A 19,757-nucleotide genomic window follows, 5' to 3' on the forward strand; every position below is an offset into this window, starting at 1 on the left:
GACACCCCTGCCTTAGCATAATCAGACTAACCTTTCAGTCCCAGGCCCACTGCTTAAACCGAGCCACATTGATTAATCAATGGGAGGTTTTGCTTGCTAATCTATTCTATCGGCAAAGCTTTCATAACATACTTTGAGCCTAATGCTCAATGTGGATATACATTATCTCAACACTCGAACTGCTAGGGAGGGGCATTTGTCAGCTTTGATGAGATTGTAAAAGCTTGTTTTGCTTAGCTTAAGTCACAGCATACACGCAAGGCCCATTTCACTTTAGCTATTTACATCCCACTTCCAAGATGCATATATTAATAGCAGAAGTCAAATTATCCACAGCATTAATTGGTTAATCCATCAGATCAGTTGGAACAATGTCAGTCTCAGTAATCCATCCTCCTGCTTTGTTCATTAGACCAGCTTTTATTAGAGAGGTGTCCATGACTTTTAATTGAATAAATAATATATACTCAGTACAGGTAATCCTCGATTTACAACAGTTCATTTAGTGACTGTTCAAAGTTACAACGGCCCTGAAAAAAGTGATTTACGACCATTTTTCACACTTATGACTGTTGCAGCATGGTCCCCATGGTCACATCATCAAAATTCAGACGCTTGGTGACTGACTCATGTTTGTGACCGTTTTAATGTCCCAGGGTCATGTGATCCCCTTTCGCGACCTTCTGACAAGCAAAGTCAACAGGGAAGGCCAGATTCACTTCGCATCTGTGTTACTAACTTAACAATTGCAGTGATTTACTTAACAACGGTGGCAAGAAATTCGTACAATGGGGAAAACTCAGTTAACAACTGTCTCGCTTAGCAACAGAAATGTTGGACTCAATTGCGGTCGTGAGTCGAGGACTACCTGTATAGACTGGGAAAATACTCAGAAAGGCAGACAGGCTAATTGAGGAAAGAGGGTAAGCTGCTGGATAATTCCTCAGTTCATTACGTTCTCTATAGTGGTAGTGAGAGGGGGAGCTGCTTCACCACACCTGAGAAAGTAAACTCCAGTAAGTTCAGAGAAGAGCAATTAAGAGGATCAAAGGCCTGGAGACTAAACCAGTGGTGGGTTGCTCCCGGTTCTGTCCGGTTCTTGCAAACTGGTAGTAAAAGCGATGGGAGGCTCCGCTCACCCGCCCAGATGTCATATTGGATGATTTGCACATGCGCAGAAGCGCACATGCTCCCATTGCGAACCGGTAGTAAAGGTAAATAGAACCCAGCCCTGGACTCAACCTGTTAGGATATGGTTTGAGCCTAACAAGTTGTCCAGGCAATATATGTGTACTGTAACTTTAATGTGAATATGTATTGTGTGACTTTAAAGTTTTACTGCTGAATCATTATAATGCTGATTCATGCTGTAATTAGTTGGAACGTATTTAAGAAAGGCACTGTAACGTATTCAGTTGATGATAAGCTACCATAGTGTGTGGAGTTGCTACCATTGTGCTATCATTGTTGGATGGATCTGCTACCATCGTGGTTTGTGAACAAGAGTGAGTTTGTTATTCTAACCAACTACTGTTTGTGTGGTAAGAAGATTTTGTATCACTGGACTGATTTAACTGGCAAAGACTTGGATTGATTTAAAGACTATGAGATTGTTTTTTCACTATAAAGTAAACTTTTGATAAACCAGTTTGCACATCTCTTATTCATTGCTCTCAGCAACGTTTCTCTGTGCTCTACACTCTGCTGGTTGGTAACACAACAACAATATCCTTAACAAAACCATATGAAGAACGGCTGCAGGTTTTGGATTTGGCTAATCTAAAGAAAAGAAGGATTGGGCGGGACATGATAGCATTATTCCAATATTTGAGGGGCTGCCCCAAAGAAGAGGGGGTCAAATTATTCTCCAAAGCACCGGAGGGCAGGACAAGAAACAATGGTTGGAAACTAATCGAAGAGAGAAGCAGTCTGGAATTAAGGAGAAACTTCCTAATAGTGAGGACAATTAACCAGTGGAACAGCTTGCCTTCAGAAATCATGGGCAAGCCATCACTGGAGGCTTTTAAGAAGAGACTGGACAGCCACTTGTCTAAAATGGTATAGGTTCTCCTGCTTGAACAGGGGACTGGACTAGAAAACCTCCAAGGTCCCTTCCACGTTGTGGCTTGCCAGCAGCCAGCAGAGGTGGCAGCAGATTCGGACAGTGAGGAGGTTGGGGAGGAACATGGGCCAGTCCCGTAGTCTGGGGAAGGCTCAAATGAGGGCTCTGCGTCGGAGGCAGAGAGGGGGCCAGAGCCATCTGGTAGTTATGTGTTGCCTTTGGAGGCTCCGGAATCTGACATCACCAAGGCAGAAGAACAGTGTGAGCCAGTTCCCAGTGTGCGCATGTGCAGAGCTGCTAGAAGGCAAGAACAATTAAGAAAAAAAAAGGGCGACTCGGGAGTAAGGCTTGGAGATAATTGGCCCCTCCCATACGACATAAAAGAGGAGCAAATGGACGTGAGACTTTGCAGGAAGCAATTAGTTCATATAGTCAATTCAAGCTCTGAGAAGTCCGTTTGACTCTGTGCTCCATTTGGCCTTGCAAAACTAATTGACAATTAGGTCTCTGGCAGCATTTCAAGGGAGATAAAGGTGGGTGCTTATCAACATTACCCTGAAAGACTGTGTCAACTCGAGCAGACATCTGTCGGAATCTTCACAGACTGTATGCGAATCATTACGGACTGTGAATGACCGTAATTCATAGCCGTCTCAATAAAAGAGGTTTTTGGGACTAAGATTGTGATTTATGTTTTCTCAGGAAGCCTAGGTCAGAACATTCCAGTTCTGTTCTAAGTCCTCATTGAAGTGCACATTTATACTGTATGTACCCCTATTGTCCTATCAATCCTTAAGATATTGGTACGGTAACTTATTTCCACAAGGGTGATGGTCATCTTGACTCTGAGCCCAGTGAACTGTGTAAGATCTGAGACAGGAGGATGGTTTACTGGTACAGATATTGTTTCTATACTAAGCAGGGCAGTCAAAGCAGCAGAGGACAGAGGATTCCTGGGAAAGGAACAAGTTGCAAATTCCAGAGTCAGCAAGGAGAAAGCAATGAGTGACATGCAGCCCATTTCCTGAGGCTAAGGGCTGATAGTCTCAGGGGGAAAGCAGCAAATCATTCGCCTGCATATATTTATTTATTCATATTCAGGGTCTCTTGAGATCCCGAACTTGGGCAGTTTAATGAAATGCGGAAATTCTTGCAGCATTGGTGCTCTTGAAGCAGGCTTCTGGCAACAGAGAACATACGATTACCCAACACACAACACTCGGGGCTCTGTCCAGCGTTTTTCAGAACAAAATATGAGAATATAGATCCCGTACCAAGCAAACAGTTTTCTGTATGCCTGAGCAATATTTCCATCTGTGTTATTCTGTAGGTTCTCCTGATTGGGTTGTAGAAGGGACTTCATTCTTATGTTCTCTTTCAAAGTTTCTGTATGGTTAAGAACAGCACCTCTTGCCAATGCTTACTTCCATTTCAGCCCTCAATTCCTCTCTCTCTAGGAAACTCTAGGCAAACTTACAGCAAAACAAGAATATCAAAGTCTCTTCTGCTACAAGTCTGTTTCTTAGGTGAGATTTTTGGCACTGTATGAATAGCACATTAAACCATGCTGTGTTTAACCCACTGAATAAATAGCAAAGGGTTGGGTTTGCAAATCTTACTAAGTCAGAAACCAACCAAAGACATTTTGGTTTAGTGAAATGTCTGAATCAGGTCACAGATTTGCCTTCAGCACTTTCCACTTCAGGTCTGACTGCTTATATCACTTCCAGTTCAGGTTCCCAAAGTCCTACTAATTCGATCTTCTACCTGAAGTCTGCATGGAAAGAGGGCTTGTAAATCTTGTTACAGACGCAACCTAGAACTAAGGAGAAATTTCCTGACAGTTAGAACAATTAATCAGTGGAACAACTTGCCTCCAGAAGTTGTCAATGCTCCAACACTGGAATTTTTTAAGATGTTGGATAACCATTTGTCTGAAGTGGTGTAGGGTTTCCTGCCTAAGCAGGGGGTTGGACTAGAAGACCTCCAAGGTCCCTTCCAATTCTATTCTATTCTATTCTATTCTATTCTATTCTATTCTATTCTATTCTATTCTATTCTATTCTATTCTATTCTATTCTATTCGTCTTCAGTTCTCCTCTTACCCCGCAGTCAGTGGCAATTGCCCTATGCAGTCATAATAGCTTGTGATATTTTGAGCTTGCCAACCTGTTAACCAGGGAAATGACAGATTTTTATCTTAACAGAAGACCCAAGGCATGTAACAAGAATGAGTTACACGACTCATCCATCACAGTTATTGCTCAATGAACAGAGTGACAAACGGAAAATCCCAGTCCCTTGTACAAATCTGACTCATACAATTAATTCACTAGTTGGGCATTGGACAAACCATTTTTAGCTTTTACCAACCCTTACCTGAAATAAAGTTACCAGAATAATGGTCTGACTTAAAGGGCTTATTGTAAGCATTATGGAGGATGCATATGAAACACTTTCTCAAAAGTACTTATGAATATTAGGGATACAGGTGTCAAGTATTTGGTCTAGTAGTTAAGGTACCAGGCTAGAAAATAGGACACTGTGAGTTTTAATCCTGCCTTAGGCAGGAAAGCTGGCTGGGTGACTGCGGGTCAGTCACTCTCTCTCAGCCCAACCCATCTCACACAATTGCTGATATGGGGAAAATAGGAGGAAGAGAAAGGAGCATTAGGTACATTCCCCACCTTGAGTTACTTACAAAAATGATAAAGGCAGGATAAAAAGATCTTTAAAAAATAGAGAGAACGGGTTAGATTGCCAAAGATATTTCTAATAGGAACCCACATTTTATAGACTCAACTCTTAATTATTTTTAGTTCATATTCCTGTTGTTCTTTCACTTCTTATCCTGTATCATTTTAATTTTATTAAATGTTTTTTATTATTATCAATTGGAGAACAGTTCTATAAAGTGGAAGGTTATTGCTCTGGTGCAGAATGCAGATTAAAAATTACCCTGTTACCTAAAACTACATGAGAATGCCACCATCTGAAATCAGTATCCAACTGTACTCCCTTAGTTCTAATGTGGCTTTAGAAAGGGAGGAGGAAAACTTTTTATTTTGACGGCAAAGCCGAGCTATCTAATTTTTCCCTTCCCTTTCTCTCCCTCTGCCTTGTGGCAACCACGAAGCCTCAAAGATGGCCTCATCCAGGTTTGCTTCAAGGTTGACACCAACACTCCCTTTGCAAGTATCTAAGATATGCTATAGACCAGTGAAAGTGCTTTAAGTTATTTTACCACTATGACCTTGGCATCTTAATTAAGTAAATGGACCCAATACTGAACTACTATTGATCTAGCAAAATAATATGTCACTTGATAGTTGGAATTCCTTCTCTTTTATGGAATGGAACACCTATCAGAATAGGACAGATGGGGAAAAAACAGCACAAGAAATAGAAACAGCTTTTCAACTTGGAGAAAGGCAGAATTCAGACCTATGAGTTTAGCTGGGTTAGAAGCCGTTGATGAAGTAACTAACATTCAATTTCAAACACACATCCTGATTTGTTGGGTTTCTGCTTATTATTTTAAATGCAGGAGTTGAATAGGATGCATAGGTAAGAATATAAATTAACCACCAATTGCCATGGGCCATAGGCTTATTTGATATAGCATAGGCTGATTTAATCCAGCATTTTTAGTGGATCCATATATTTAGTGGTTTCATATATTACAAGCCTCACAGACAAGAATGTGTGTATCCACATATAAACGACTCACTTTTCTAGTATTTATACTCCCGTGCTAATGTTCAGAACTCACAGAAAGAAATCATGCCTTTATCCAAAAGCTAGCTCATCTTTCCACATGAAATTCCTCATAGATAAGCTTGCTAACATAGATAAGCTACCAAAACTTATCCATTCTCTGCAGTTTTCAGGAATTCCATGAACCTTCAAAAGATTGCAGCAATTATGCAGCTTAAATATATTTGAACGCTTCACTGGGACGGATGTCCACCAGTGCAGAAATCTGACCTCCTTTTTGCAAAGTTCCACGATGCTGTGCAGTTTTCAGCCAGGTTGCAATTTCATTCCTAGATGTAATTTTGCCACTTAAATAGGATTTGGAAGTGTGCTTCTTGAACAGCAGGTTTCCATATGTACCTACAATCCTTTTTTTTTTTTAAAAAAGCAAAGTGAATTCTAAAGCTTGTACTGGTAATTTCAATGTCAAATAATACAGATACCTGGATTTGAAAGACCAGCATATAGAAGTGGGGCAAAGGTTTGCTCACTTCTGCCCTAGAGTTAGGATTAAATCTAATGAGTTTAAGCTACCAGATGACAATAATATTTTGATGGCAAGAAGAGTTTGAAAATAGAACCAATTATCTTGATAGAAGTGGATCCCCCCCCCCCCCGGAGATCTTCAAACTGGAGAGGAACTACTGTGTTTTCCCAAAAATAAGACCCTGTCTTATATTTTTTTGAACCCTGAAATAAGCGCTTGGCCTTATTGCCATGCGCTCAAAAGCCCAATTGGGCTTATTATCAGAGGATGTCTTATTTTGGGGGAAACAGGGTATGTGTTAGGATAAAGCTTTGGCTTTATTAAATCATGTTAGGGGCCTTCAAAATGTTTCTCCAATTGAACTAAACTATTAGTTTACCCCCATGAATGTTTTTTATTGGACATGGTGAGTTGCATTAGAATGTGTGTTCTCATAAGCAAGGAAGTGTGAAAGAACTGTGCATTGCACAGAAGAAAAATCCTTACAGTGTCTGTGGCGCTGCCATCATTCCATTATAATTTGCTGTGTAGGCATCTTCCCCTTTTTCCTCTACTTAAAAATTAGTAATAACATTATTAATACCTTATTGACAACTAGTTCTTTGTAACAGGTTGACCTATGTTCAAGAAAATACATTCTCAAAAATCCCATTGGGCAAGACTTATACTGGATCACAGAAAAGAGAACTTTGCTAAATTTGAGGCTGGACAAGTGGGACCAATGGCAGCAACTTTAACCTTTGGTAGAGATAATGGTGAAGAGGAAGTAACTTCTCCAGTCATGAAACCCAACATGTTAATTGTAAAAAAAAAAGAAAAAGTGTTCCTCGTGAACACAGTAGATGTGGTTTAGGATGGGCTATATAACCTTAATCGAAAGGAGAGGATTGGTTGCAGCCATCATGGCCAAAGGCTGTCATTAGAAGGTTCTGGCATCATTGGATTGTCTGAATAACCATGTCTCTCCAGAGCAGATTTTCAACCTTGTGGCTTCTAGATATATTAGACTACAACTCTCAGACTTCTCACTCAATAATTCAAAATATCCAGAGGACAGGAGGTTGGAAAAGACTCCAGAAAGACCCTGTGGCTGATTGTGGAGGAATTAGGAGATAGGATTTACACCCTTACCCTCCTAGAATAACCCATAACACTTACCCCTTCTGGAGATTTCCCCCTTATAGATATGGGGGAAGCGGATGGCTCAATAATCTCTTTTTCTGTCATACTGTGCAAAAAAAGAGAACAGATGTAAAGATAAAATACAAACATAGAAGAAATTTCAACTCTTTGCAAAAAAAGCAAAAGCTGGTGTTTTATCTAGTTGGGTCATATATCCAATACTTTTGATACACTGGCAATAACAGTTTATAATTCCCAACTGTGAGGAAGCTGACACTTAAATGTCAAAATTACAGGCCTGTTTGAAAATGCAAATACTCACATTGGATTTAAACCTAAACCATGTTTATCCCCAGAATGCAATTTCAGCATCAACACTTAACCATAAACCTATAAAAATTCCTATAAAAATGGTACTTTTGAACACATGGAGTATCACTTTCAGTCCAATAACTATTGCCCCCTTTTAACTGATACAATAGAGATGATGCAGAATTCATCAGACCGGGAGGGAATTTAATAAGACGTCAAATCTACACAATCATGAGCATTTTGTTGCATCATTTTAATTGCAAATGGGATTGGGAAAACAAATTACTAGTGCCTATGGACAATTACTGCCTTATTAATCTACACAACATTTTTGTTTTGGCAGCAGAGCAAAATGCCATCTCAGCTCAGTTTTACAAATTTTATTTTTCATTACCTCAAAAGCCTTTTTCCCAATACCCACTTTTGAAGCTGAATGCAGAGTTAAATGGATCCACACATATTTAGCCTTCCAAATAACTTCTTCACTGCATCTATTATCTATTATCTTTCATAAAGCAGTGTGCCGTGGTTCTATCCAAAATAAATGCCTTGCCTCTAATTGTATGATGAACTTCTAAAATATGAGCAATATGGGTTTATGAATAGAGGGGAAATCTTACTCTATGATTAGTAATCAATACGGTATTCACAAATGATTAAGGAGAAACTCTATCTATTCCAAGGTCATTTCCCAACTAGTGATTCATAGTATTATCTAGAGTCATTCAACTATCAATGTGCCAAAATAATAGCAGTGACAATAGGCTTTGTATCATTTCATTGATAGATGATCTAATAAGATGCTATAAGTCATTATTGGGGAAGAGAATTTCAGTTCTATTCCCTTTAGGAAGAAGTGATTTAATCATCTCCACTTAGCTGAGCAGCATTCTCTCTGACTGCCTTTCTTGTCCCCAATAGGAAAAGATGGGGATGAACTAGAAATCCATTAAATACAAGATATCTGTCCTCTCCATAAGCTCCAGTTCCTCCTCTTTCATTTGAGAAATTAAGCCATTTTTGGAAATGAAACATGTAGAACAAAAAAAGGTAGAAATTGATTGCAATGTCTCTGGCAGAAAATATGACAGTATCTTGTTTTTGTTTTTGTTTTAAATTTGATTTATATGCCGCCCTTCTCCGGAGACTCAGGGCGGCTTATAATGCGGTAAGCAATAACCTTCATTCTTTTGTATATTTATACAATGTCAGCTTATTGCTCCCACAATCTGGGTCCTCAATTTACCTACCTTAAAAAGGATGGAAGGCTGAGTCAACCTTGAGCCTTGGCGAGATTTGAACCTGCAGTAATTGCAGGCAGCTGGTCATAATAACCAGCTTAATAACAGGGTGCCTTAGACCACTGTACTACCAAGGCTCTTGGTAGTTGAGCTTTAAGAAGTTTATGATGACATAAACTTTATTGCAACGATAGCCTACTTCATTTAATGCATGGAGGATTACTTTGAGATAAGAATATAAAGGCATCCATCTGGCTTGCTTTTTATGCATGACCAGCTGTTCCCTGTACTAACTTATGGCTATAAGGTGGTTGTTGTTGTTTTTTTTAAGAGATTTAAGATACTGTCCTGAAACCCAATAGTTCATACCCAATTTAACAGATATCAATTGGGAACTACTTGCTTCAGCCTCCAGAACCTCTCCAAAAACTGGTACAAAATGTAAATTTTGAATAGAATAGAATAGAATAGAAATAGAATAGAATAGAATAGAATAGAATAGAATAGAATAGAATAGAATAGAATAGAATAGAATAGAATAGAATAGAATAGAAGGTCTTCTAGTCCAACCCCCTGCTTAGGCAGGAAACCCTATACCATTTCAGACAAATGGTTATCCAATCTCTTTTTAAAAACTTCCAGTGTTGAAGCATTCACAACTTCCGGAGGCAAGTTGTTCCACTGATTAATTGTTCTAACTGTCAGGAAATTTCTCCTTAAGAAATTTAAGCAACTCCTCCAAGTTGCTTCTCTCCTTGATTAGTTTCCACCCATTAGTTTCCACCCATTGCTTCTTGTCCTGTCTTCAGGTGGTTTGGAGAATAGCTTGACTCCCTCTTCTTTGTGGCAGCCCTTGAGATATTGGAACACTGCTATCATGTCTCCCCTAGTCCTTCTTTTCATTAAACTAGACATACCCAATTCCTGCAACCGTTTTTCATATGTTTTAGCCTCCAGTCCCCTAATCATCTTTGTTGCTTTTCTCTGCACTAGAGTCTCAACATCTTTTTTACATCGTGGCGACCAAAACTGAATGCAGTATTCCAAGTATGGCCTTACCAAGGCATTTTAAGTGGTATTAACACTTCACGTGATCTTGATTCTATCCCTCTGTTTATGCAGACCAGAACTGTGTTGGCTTTTTTGGCAGCTGCTGCACACTGTTGGCTCATATTTAAACAGTTGTCCACTAGGACTCCAAGATCCCTCTCTTAATAGTTACTACTATTAAGCAAGGCACCACATATACTGTAGCTGTGCATTTTGTTTTTCTTGCCTAAATATAGAACCTTACTTTTTTTCACCATTGAATTTCATTTTTCTAGTAAATTCTAGTAAATTTCTAGTAAAACAAAAGGGAAATAGTATTAAATGCATGAGGAGTAACCATTGCAGTGATATTTAGCTAACTACGGAAATTAAATCAAACTTCCTTTCTATCTTTGTATAGTCACATGGTACAACTTTTCAGAGTCTAATATTTGCTGGCTTGCTGCTCAAAGGCCAAGATATCTCTTGGCATCCCACAAAATGTCATATTTCTCTGCCAATCCTTTGTGTGCATGGAAGTAGGATGCTCATCTCTAAAAGTCAATTGTAATTCTAATTCGTCAACCTATTACTTGTAGAACACAGGATCCAAACCAATCTAGTGAGTAGAGATGGGCAGAAAATATTTCTGAAGTGAAAGACTAGTTTTCAGGGCTTAGTGACTTTGATTTGTTGAGATAAGTGGTTTTACTCCCATGGAAAGGGGCAATTTATTCAAGCAGTATTTCTTGATTTTGTTTGCAACTTAGAGCAGCCCATTCAGGCTTTCAGTCCTGCAAAACCATTGTGAAAGATTTTGACTAATTTTGACCAGTATTTCCTCCTCCAAAGAGTAAAAACACATCTTTCATGTATCTGGCAAGGAATGAAGAATTCAATTTGTTGATACTTTTAGAAAAACATGAAGGACCACAGCTCAGGACATTGCTGGGAAAATAGCTGGCAGTTGTCTTCTCCAGCAAAGTGCTGGAAGTCAACAACTTCCAGAAACTCCAATTGATGGATTATTTGGCTGGGAATTATGGGAATGGCAGTCCCAACATGTTTGGAATATGCCAGATTAGAGAAAAACTGTCCTAGGCAGATAGTATTTTAAGGACATAGCAATTAGAAGTCCTCAGCTTAGTTCAAATCTGGAAGGGAATGTCAGTCTTTTGCAGTAGGCCAGATCAAGAGACATTGCAAGAATTATAGGAATGCTGTACTGTACTTTATTGTTGTAGGGCATAATAAGCACATTTTGAAAGCCTGCCATTTTCCCTCTGGCCCTTCTTATCCCAAACTAAACCATGGTTGAAGTTATTTTGAATTTGTCCTCTATGTCTTCCCTTAGGACAACTCAGTTGTTTTTTTTATTTTCCAAAGTTATCTCTGCGTACCCCTAAATGAGGTAAAATCTGCTTTTCCTGTTTCCAGCCCTCCCTTTTTGGAAATTGCTCAAGACTGACATGTGAGGGAATTCTCTGCATTGGGATTCCCTGATCATGTTATAGAAATTCTAAGGTTTTAGAACAATCCAAGAAGCCCTATAGCAGGAGTGTCCAACTTGTGGCCCGTGGGCCGGATGTATCACGTGCTGGCCATGCCCACACCAGGTTTAGCGAAGGGGGGGGGGAAGTTGCGATACATCATGTGACACTGCCATAACAATGTGAGTTTGTCACCCCTGCCCTATAGGAAAGGTTCACCCTAGAAGCACACAAGTAGCTCAGCAGGCAATATGAAGCTGAATAGAAGTGATAGGAAAATCTCCTTTGCATACAATCTCTCTTTCTCACACTCACTTTTACACTGCGTACAAATATACAGGAGGAAAAAAGTGCTTGTACATTGGGCACTAGCTGTGGGTAAACAGCACCAGGGTTAGGTTTTAGCTTAAAACCCATTAGAAATAAGCGGGAACCAACTACGAATGCATATTATTCAATCAAAGTAAATGTTATATTCAAATTAGACACAATCCTTGTCAAAACTGATTGAAGCATGGCTTCTAAAAACGACTGAAATTGGGACTCCTTTCAGACCGAGTCAGTCATTCGAAAATCCATCACCATCCATCATCTTTGCAAATAGGGTGTTTTGTTCCAAGCAAGGAACAACCTCAGAGCTTTATTTTTTCATTTTACTGTATCTCAGGAGAAAAGTAAATGCAATCATTTCCTTTCACTGGATTTAGAGCAAATATTAGTTCTATGTTGTGCTATCATACAGTGTTTGCATTCCGCTGCTAACTACAGGATGGGAAAAAGCCAAATACTATCTGGAGAATTGGCTCTCTCTCTTTTTTTCCAGGAAGGATGCATTTTCAACAAATCTTTCAGGTACATAGACCCCTAATTACCACTTCTCTAGGGACTTTGCCAGCTAGGTCAGATTAGTTATCTCTAATTAATTCAGAGATGTTACTGTAAATTCAGCTGGTAAAATGGCAGACCATTGCACGGATGAAAAAGAGATGATAATTCAAGTTACTTATTGTGAATATACACTTATTTTTAAAATCCATTCTAAAGAGTGATTCCTAACTGCAAGAATCATAACGCAGAAGACACATTTCTGTTATAGATTTGTGCTGGAAATAAGTGTCATGGCTCCTCTTCCTAACTAAGAATCTTAGGAACTGTAGTTTGATTAAATTCCTGAGAAAGCATGACTGCTAAAACACCTTTAAATCTATAATGAAATCTCCACACAGGACTTCCATGGTGGAGTTTATAGGATCAAGTACGGCAGCCAAAATTCAAAGATAGAGCTCTTTTATTTCCCTGCCTGACTGCTCTTCCTAAAGGTGGTATGGAAAGGAGCAATTCATTGTGATTAAAAGAAAATAAAAAGAAATATCAATTCTTGAAAAGCAGTTACATTTCATACCACTGGTAGGGTTGCCAGGTCTGCTTCCCAAAAATAGCGGACAAGCGGGGGGGGGGGGGGGGGGGGTTAAGTAGTAAAAAAATTAAAAAAAATTTACAATTAAATTATATATTTTCTTACAAACATTTTAATACGTATTAAAATAATCACTTCAAAACTTTACTTAAAATTCAAAACATCAAATATATTATAATAATATGTAAAATATTAAATTACATTTTACTTTGCTGTCGTGTGTATTTTTTATTTGACTGCGCAGCTTTGATCTCATCATTAATTTTTTCGGAGAATCGAGTTCAATGGATATTCGATCTTTGTCTCATTCTAACTTATGAAAAAAAAGACAAAACGCGATTCTCCTATCCTTATTCTCTTAGACTGTACAGCTTTAGATTACGTACCATTTCATCATAAAGCTTTTGAATAAAAAAAATGTCCACTATTTTGTGAAAAAAAATAGTGAACATAATGTGAAAATAGTGGACTGTCTGCTCAAATAGTGGACACCTGGCAACCTTGCATACCAGACCAGAAATATGTTATTCTGCGGTTAGTGCCTGGTTAAAAATCAGATTAGATACAGCACTGAGGGGCTAGAAGCTATTTCTTGTATATCAGCTAGGAATCTCGGTGTCTCATTCCTGGATAATTAGGGATATGTTTATTTATTTATTATTCCAATCTATTGTGATTACCCAGAAAAAAGGAAAAGGCACTTTGTATGCACTCAGAGGTATCTGCCCTTAGTATTCCTCTAGTCTAGGCCGTGGTTGTCCAATCTTTTGGGCTGCATTGAATAAAGAATTGTCTTGGGCCGAATAAAAAACAGAATAAAATTAAGGTATATAAATAACAAACTTCCTTTATTTTTTTTATAACTTTTATTATCTTCTGAGGCCATATTATTAGCTGTCCAGGGCCACATGCCACCATGGGCCAAACGAGTCAACACATCCAAGTTGAAATGCCTAAATTATACTAAGAGCAAATACCACAGAATGGTTGTAATTCTCTCACTTCCTCCCCCCTCCCCTCCCTTCTGAACCCTCTAGAAATATATCCGGCCACCTAGATTTCCCCCGTGTCTCAGAGTGCTATTGCTTATCAGTACCAGGACGGAGCCCCATTATCAAACCAGGAGAAAAAAAATGCCTTTTTTTTTTTTTTGCTTTCCTCTGATTCTTACATTATCACCTCAACTTTTGTGACAAGGTTAGGGAGTGGCCCAATGGTGGGTTGCCCCTGGTTCGCACCGGTTCTATAGAACCAGTAGTAAAACCGGCGGGAGGCTCCGCCCACCGACCCCGACGTCACCAAAACGCTTCTGCGCATGCGCAGAAGAGCGCGTGTGCAGCCCTGCTGCGAACCAGTAATAAAGGTAAGTAGAACCCATCCCTGGAGTGGCCAATCCCAATCCCAATCCCAGCTCAAGCCTGCGATCAGTCATGTTAGTGCAGTTTCTTGGTGGGAAAACTTTGGGGCTTTCCAATGCATCTCTCTATCTCCAAAATTTCTGATTGCCCCCAAATGGACAGAAAGCCCTCTGCAATGGGCCTGGCAGGCCAGCCCTTCCCCCCAATTCCATTCAGACATTGCCATAAGCTTCCAATTCATCTCAGGGCTGTATGGAGAATGAAGCTGCCTCCAGCACTGAAGGTTCAAATTGTGCTCAAAGTTTACCTTCTCCCCTTTCCATTCTGGATCTGTGGCGTCCCACATATTAAATCATTGCTCACATTTCAGCCTAGGAAGCAGGCCCTTATCTTGCCTCCTGGGAGCTGCAAAGGGCCGCAGATTGAAACCTCAACCGAGTGGTGAAATCAATTTTTTTTTTTACTATCGGTTCTGTGGGCGTGGCTTGGTGGGCTTGGTGTGGCTTGGTGGGCATGGCAGGGGAAGGATACTGCAAAATCCCCATTCCCTCCCCACTCCTAGGGGAAGGATATTGCAAAATCTCCATTCCCACCTCACTCTGAAGCCAGCCAGAGGCGGTATTTGCCAGTTCTCCAAACTGCTCAAAATTTCCGCTACTGGTTTTCCAGAACCTGTCAGAATCTGCTGGATTTCACCCCTGCCTCAACCCTGTTCCTTCTCAGAATGAGACTTGCTGAGCTGGTAACAGGTGCATTTTTTTCTCTGCAGAACTCAAACATCCAGAAAAAAAACGGTCCTGCAAAAATGAAATCTTTGGCCAGTCTTGAACACTGGCAGCAGCTCAAATTACAAATTACAGTATACAAGGATCCCATCATATTCCCAGGCCTACAGGCAGTCATAAAATGCCATTTCTCTGTTGTGATACCAACCCCCACTCCAGATCTTCTAGAATTCAGCCATTATTGACCTCCATAAATTGGACAGACACACATCTCAAATACAGGAAGCTTAACAAGGAGAAACAACAGGCCACATTTTCAAAGGGGACACTTTACTCTCTAGCTTTCCAATTCTCAGAATAGATTTTTGTATTCCTGTTTTTAAAAAAACTTATAAATAATAAGACTAGGGGGGAAAAGGGGGGAAATACTTACTTTCTAAAAGAGAGGAAGTATTCCTGTTAATTGTATCTTTCCCAAACTGTCCCAATTTCAGCTCTCTTCCATTCTCCCCAACATCTTTTAGAGATTTGCCAAGGATAATTTCAATTTTCCTCTTGGGTCTCAAGATGTAAATGCTTCGGGAGTGACAGGACAAGAAAGGAATGAACAGCTGCCCTCCATGGGCAGGGCTGACACAGAGAAATCTGAGCCTGGATTTGGGCATGAGTTGCAGGCCAAAAACAGGACCAAAGGAGGCAGTAGCTGATCAGATCTGCCCAGCCCTTGGAAGAACTGGAAGGCCTGAGATTTGTCCCAAACTGGCCCAGAGATGAGTTGCTTTGCCCAAGACGAGAAACAAATTCTGACTGCTCAGTGCTGCAGAAATTTGCACTCATGTCTCAAGCTAAGACTTCTCATCAATATAGGTTGCTTGCTGAAAGTTAGGTAAAACGTAGGCTTGATATTTCGTTTCTAACTCTCTAGATTCCAGATTTTCTCATGCAAGGACCTGGCAGCAAAGCATTACAAAATCCACCTCGCTCTCCTGCCCCTGTTTCCAAACTAGAAATAAAACCTTTTTCTTTCTTTTGGACAAATTGCCTCTAGGTTAAACACGTTGGATCCAAGGTATGACAGCAGAAATCCTAGCTTCTCTTGAAAAGCAAGCTGATTTGGTTAGCAGTTTCATGGTTAGGTAATCGACTGGCCCAAAGGAGAGCTGGGTTCTAGTCCACCCTTGGCCGCCAAAGCTCACTGGGTGATTTTTGGCCACTTATTCAGCCTTCACCTACCTGTCAGGATGCTCGTTGCGAGGGAAATGGAAGGAAGTAGTGCTTGGGCAGGATAAACAATAAATAAATGTACAGTCAAGCTCATTTACAGTGTTGTTAGAAGAGAAAGAACTACATATACCCCTTTGAGCTGAATAAAAGGTAGAATATAAATCTAATCAATAAATAAATAAGACCAGAGGACTGTTATGCTTTTTCCCCCCCTCAAACAAACTTGACTTATTGTACATGCCTGCCAGCCATTTCAATTTATATTCAAATCTCAGAAAATGAATGGTGTTTATAAGACGCTTATAGCAGAAAACGTAGTTATTCGCTTAGAGAAGGACTAGCAGCCATTGGAGCTGAAATCAAATAAATCTGGAAGGTCCTAGCTTTTGCAAGAACTGAATGCATCTGACCTCTCTGTGGGCTCACTAATGCAGCATGTCAAGACTAAATCTTATTATTTTGCAAAGTATCACACAGATTGCTATTTACAACACAAAAGGGAGATTTAATACAATAATGGGGCAGTACTGCAAAGAGTTTGCCTCTGGGTTTTTTGTTTTTGTCTGCTTCCTGGGATATCTCATTCTTTGGCACCAGCCTTCCTCAAAGTAGGCAAAGATCTTGGCCATTGTAGAGTTTTTGCTATGAATACTGCCCACAGCTGGTCTGGCTGCCAGTGAATCAGTTCTCTGTCCTACATGTCTCCCCCACTATTTCATTATATGAATTCTCTGAAGAATAGAATAGAATAGAATAGAATAGAATAGAATAGAATAGAATAGAATAGAATAGAATAGAATAGAATAGAAATTGGAAAGAACCTTGGAGGCTTTCTAATCCAACCCCCTGCTCAGGCAGGAAACCCTACACCATTTCAGACAAATGGTTGTCCAAATTCTTCTTAAAAACTTCCAGTGTTGGAGCATTCACAACTTCTGGAGGCAAGTCGTTCCACTGATTTAAGTGTTCTATCAGGAAAGATCTTCTTAGTTCTAGGTTGCTTCTCTCCTTGATTAGTTTCCATCCCATTGCTTCTTGTCCTGCCTTCAGGTGCTTTGGAAAATAGCTTGACTCCCTCTTCTTTGTGGCAGCCCCTGAGATATTGGAAGACTGCTATCATGTCTCCCCTAGTCCTTCTTTTCATTAAACTAGACATACCCAATTCCTGCAACCGTTCTTCATATGTTTTAGCCTCCAGTCCCCAGGAATTTGTTTCCGGTGCATAAGCTTTCAGTATACATACAGCAACAAAATGATAAAATCATAAATCTTAAGATACAATCATAAATCATAAGATACAACCAACAAAATGACAGCCGTAAGATAACAATGGGAGTAGGTAATAGGAATGAGGAGGATAGTAATACAGTCCTGCTACATGGTTAAATATTTTTTGGCATAGACAATGCTGTTGGGAATTACGGGTTTAGCAGAGTGATGGCATACGAGTAAAAACTGTCTTGGTGTGTAATTGTTTTGGCATGCAATGCCCTGTGGCAATATCCTGAGGGAAGAAGTTAGAACAGTTTATGTCCAGGATGTGAGAGGTCTGTAGGTATTTTCTCAGCCTTCTTTCTAGCTCATGCAGTATATAGTTTAGTTTGGTTTTAGTTTAGTTTTATTTGATTTGTATACCACCCTACTCCCGAAGGACTCAGGGCAGTAAACAGCCACAGGATAAAAAAACATAAATACAAAATTTAAAACTGAATAAAATCAAATTAAACAATTTGGCCGAAGACAGATTTAAAACACCCCAATAAATTAAAAACGAATTAAAATTTACATTTTAAAAAGGAAAAAAGGGAAACAGTTAGGCCAGGCCAGCCTGATGGAATAAGGTGTTCAGTGGAAGGCAGTCTGGTTCCGATTTTTTTTTCTGCAGTCCTATCTGTCTGTTCCAGTTTGTGCCTGTCCTGTTTGGTTGCTGTACCAAACCAGACAGTTAGAGAAGTACAAATGACAGACTCCGTAATTCCACTATAGAACTGTATCAGCAGATCCTTGGGCAGTCGGTGCTTTCCGAGTTGACGCAGGAAGAGCATTCTTTGTTGTGCCTTTTTAATGACGGTTCTAATGTTATTTATTTTATTTAAAATATGCCTATAGCTACCCATCTTTTAACCAACTCTGGGCAACTTCCAATGAGAAGTTATATAACAATGTATTATAAAACTAAACACATTAAAGCATTAAAAATAATGAAGACCTAAGTGCTAAGTCAAACTTCTAATGTGCAATTTTTCAATCTTATTCCATTGCTTAGGGGAAAAGCCAGATCTTCAGAAGCTTTATGGAAGGCTGGTGAGGGTAGAAACCTCTCGAATTTCAGGAAACAAAGTGTCCCACAGGGCAGGAGCCACCATGGAAAAAGCATATTTCCTACTCTTATCACATGTTGTAATATTACTCCTTTACACTTCTGACAGTTCTCTGAAATTCTTTGTTATGGTCCTTCCTGAGATTTTTCTTTGATTTCTCTAATTGATATTTTCCACCCTTTATTTTTTTTTACATTCAGTTTGCTTTCTTTTATTTCTTGGTCTTTAGCAGTCTCTTTTCACATTCATCCCTTTTTTATTTCATTCCACCATTCCTCTGGCTCCTTTCAATTAGGACATTAATTCCTGATGTTCTTCTTGAAAATGGTTGGTATAAGCTCATGTGGTGGAAATCGGAACACTTTTTCCTTCCTCCTTTACTTGACTTGTAACTTGCAATGAATAGTTCATCATCTGCTCCAAAGTCAGCCTCTGACCACATCTATGCCACTATAACAGAAGGATCTTCTACCTCTTGTACTAATTATTTAATCAATCTGATTTCTATGTACCTTCTGATGATGTCCATATACATCAGCATTATTTTGATTGTTGGAAGACTATGTTGGCAATGAAGAAATTCACTGGACTGGCAGACATTGATAAGTTATTTTGCTTCATTTCGGTTACCCAAGTCATAGGATCCAACTACGTCTTCTTCCTTAATATTTCCAGTTTTGGCATTTCAATCTCCACCACAACCAGTGCATTTTGTTTGCAGGTTCTGTTGATTTCAGAGTAAATTTAACTATAAACTTCTTCAACTTCCTCTTCCTCTGTGGTTAGATCAGGGGTGAAATCCAGCAGGTTCTGACAGGTTCTGGAGAACGGTTAGCGGAAATTTTGAGCAGTTGGGAGAACTGGCAAATACCACCTCTGGCTGGCCCCAGAGTGGGGTGGGAATGAAGATTTTGCAATATCCTTCCCCCAGGAGTGGGGAGGGAATGGGGATTTTACAGTATCCTTCCCCTGCCATGCCTACCAAGCCATGCCCACAGAACCGGTAATAAAAAAATTTGGATTTCACCACTGGGTTAGATCATAAAGTTGAATAATCATTGTATTAAAAGGGTGTCTACGAAGTCTAACTTTTATTTGGTTGATTGCATTTTGCCCAAACACTGCCCTTGCTAGATCTTCCCTTGGAATACAACACTGCTTTTATGTCTGAGTAACAAACAGCATCAAAACTGATACAAAGATGAACATCCAA

The 19,757-nt window shown here is 39.6% G+C and overlaps 1 protein-coding gene across 3 annotated transcripts in view; it reads right to left on the reverse strand.

Annotated features, from left to right (window-relative positions):
• Positions 1–15,612, reverse strand: part of STAC3 (SH3 and cysteine rich domain 3) — a 36,213-nt gene extending 20,601 nt beyond the window's left edge. For 2 of the 3 annotated variants that reach the window (XM_034419250.3, XM_034419249.3), the window contains exons 1-2: positions 15,433–15,612; positions 7,464–7,533 (exon numbers count right to left, since the gene is read on the reverse strand). In XM_034419250.3, the coding sequence (XP_034275141.2) occupies positions 7,464–7,532 (69 nt within the window). In that variant the 5' untranslated portion in view covers position 7,533; positions 15,433–15,612. The remainder of the gene's footprint in view (positions 1–7,463; positions 7,534–15,432) is intronic. The other variant, XM_087886684.1, reaches the window with a different exon arrangement.
• Positions 15,613–19,757: the final 4,145 nt, after the last annotated feature.

This window comes from Pantherophis guttatus, chromosome 2 (assembly GCF_059756535.1).
Source record: "Pantherophis guttatus breed Tessera chromosome 2, ASM5975653v1, whole genome shotgun sequence".
Taxonomy (NCBI): Eukaryota; Metazoa; Chordata; class Lepidosauria; order Squamata; family Colubridae; genus Pantherophis; species Pantherophis guttatus.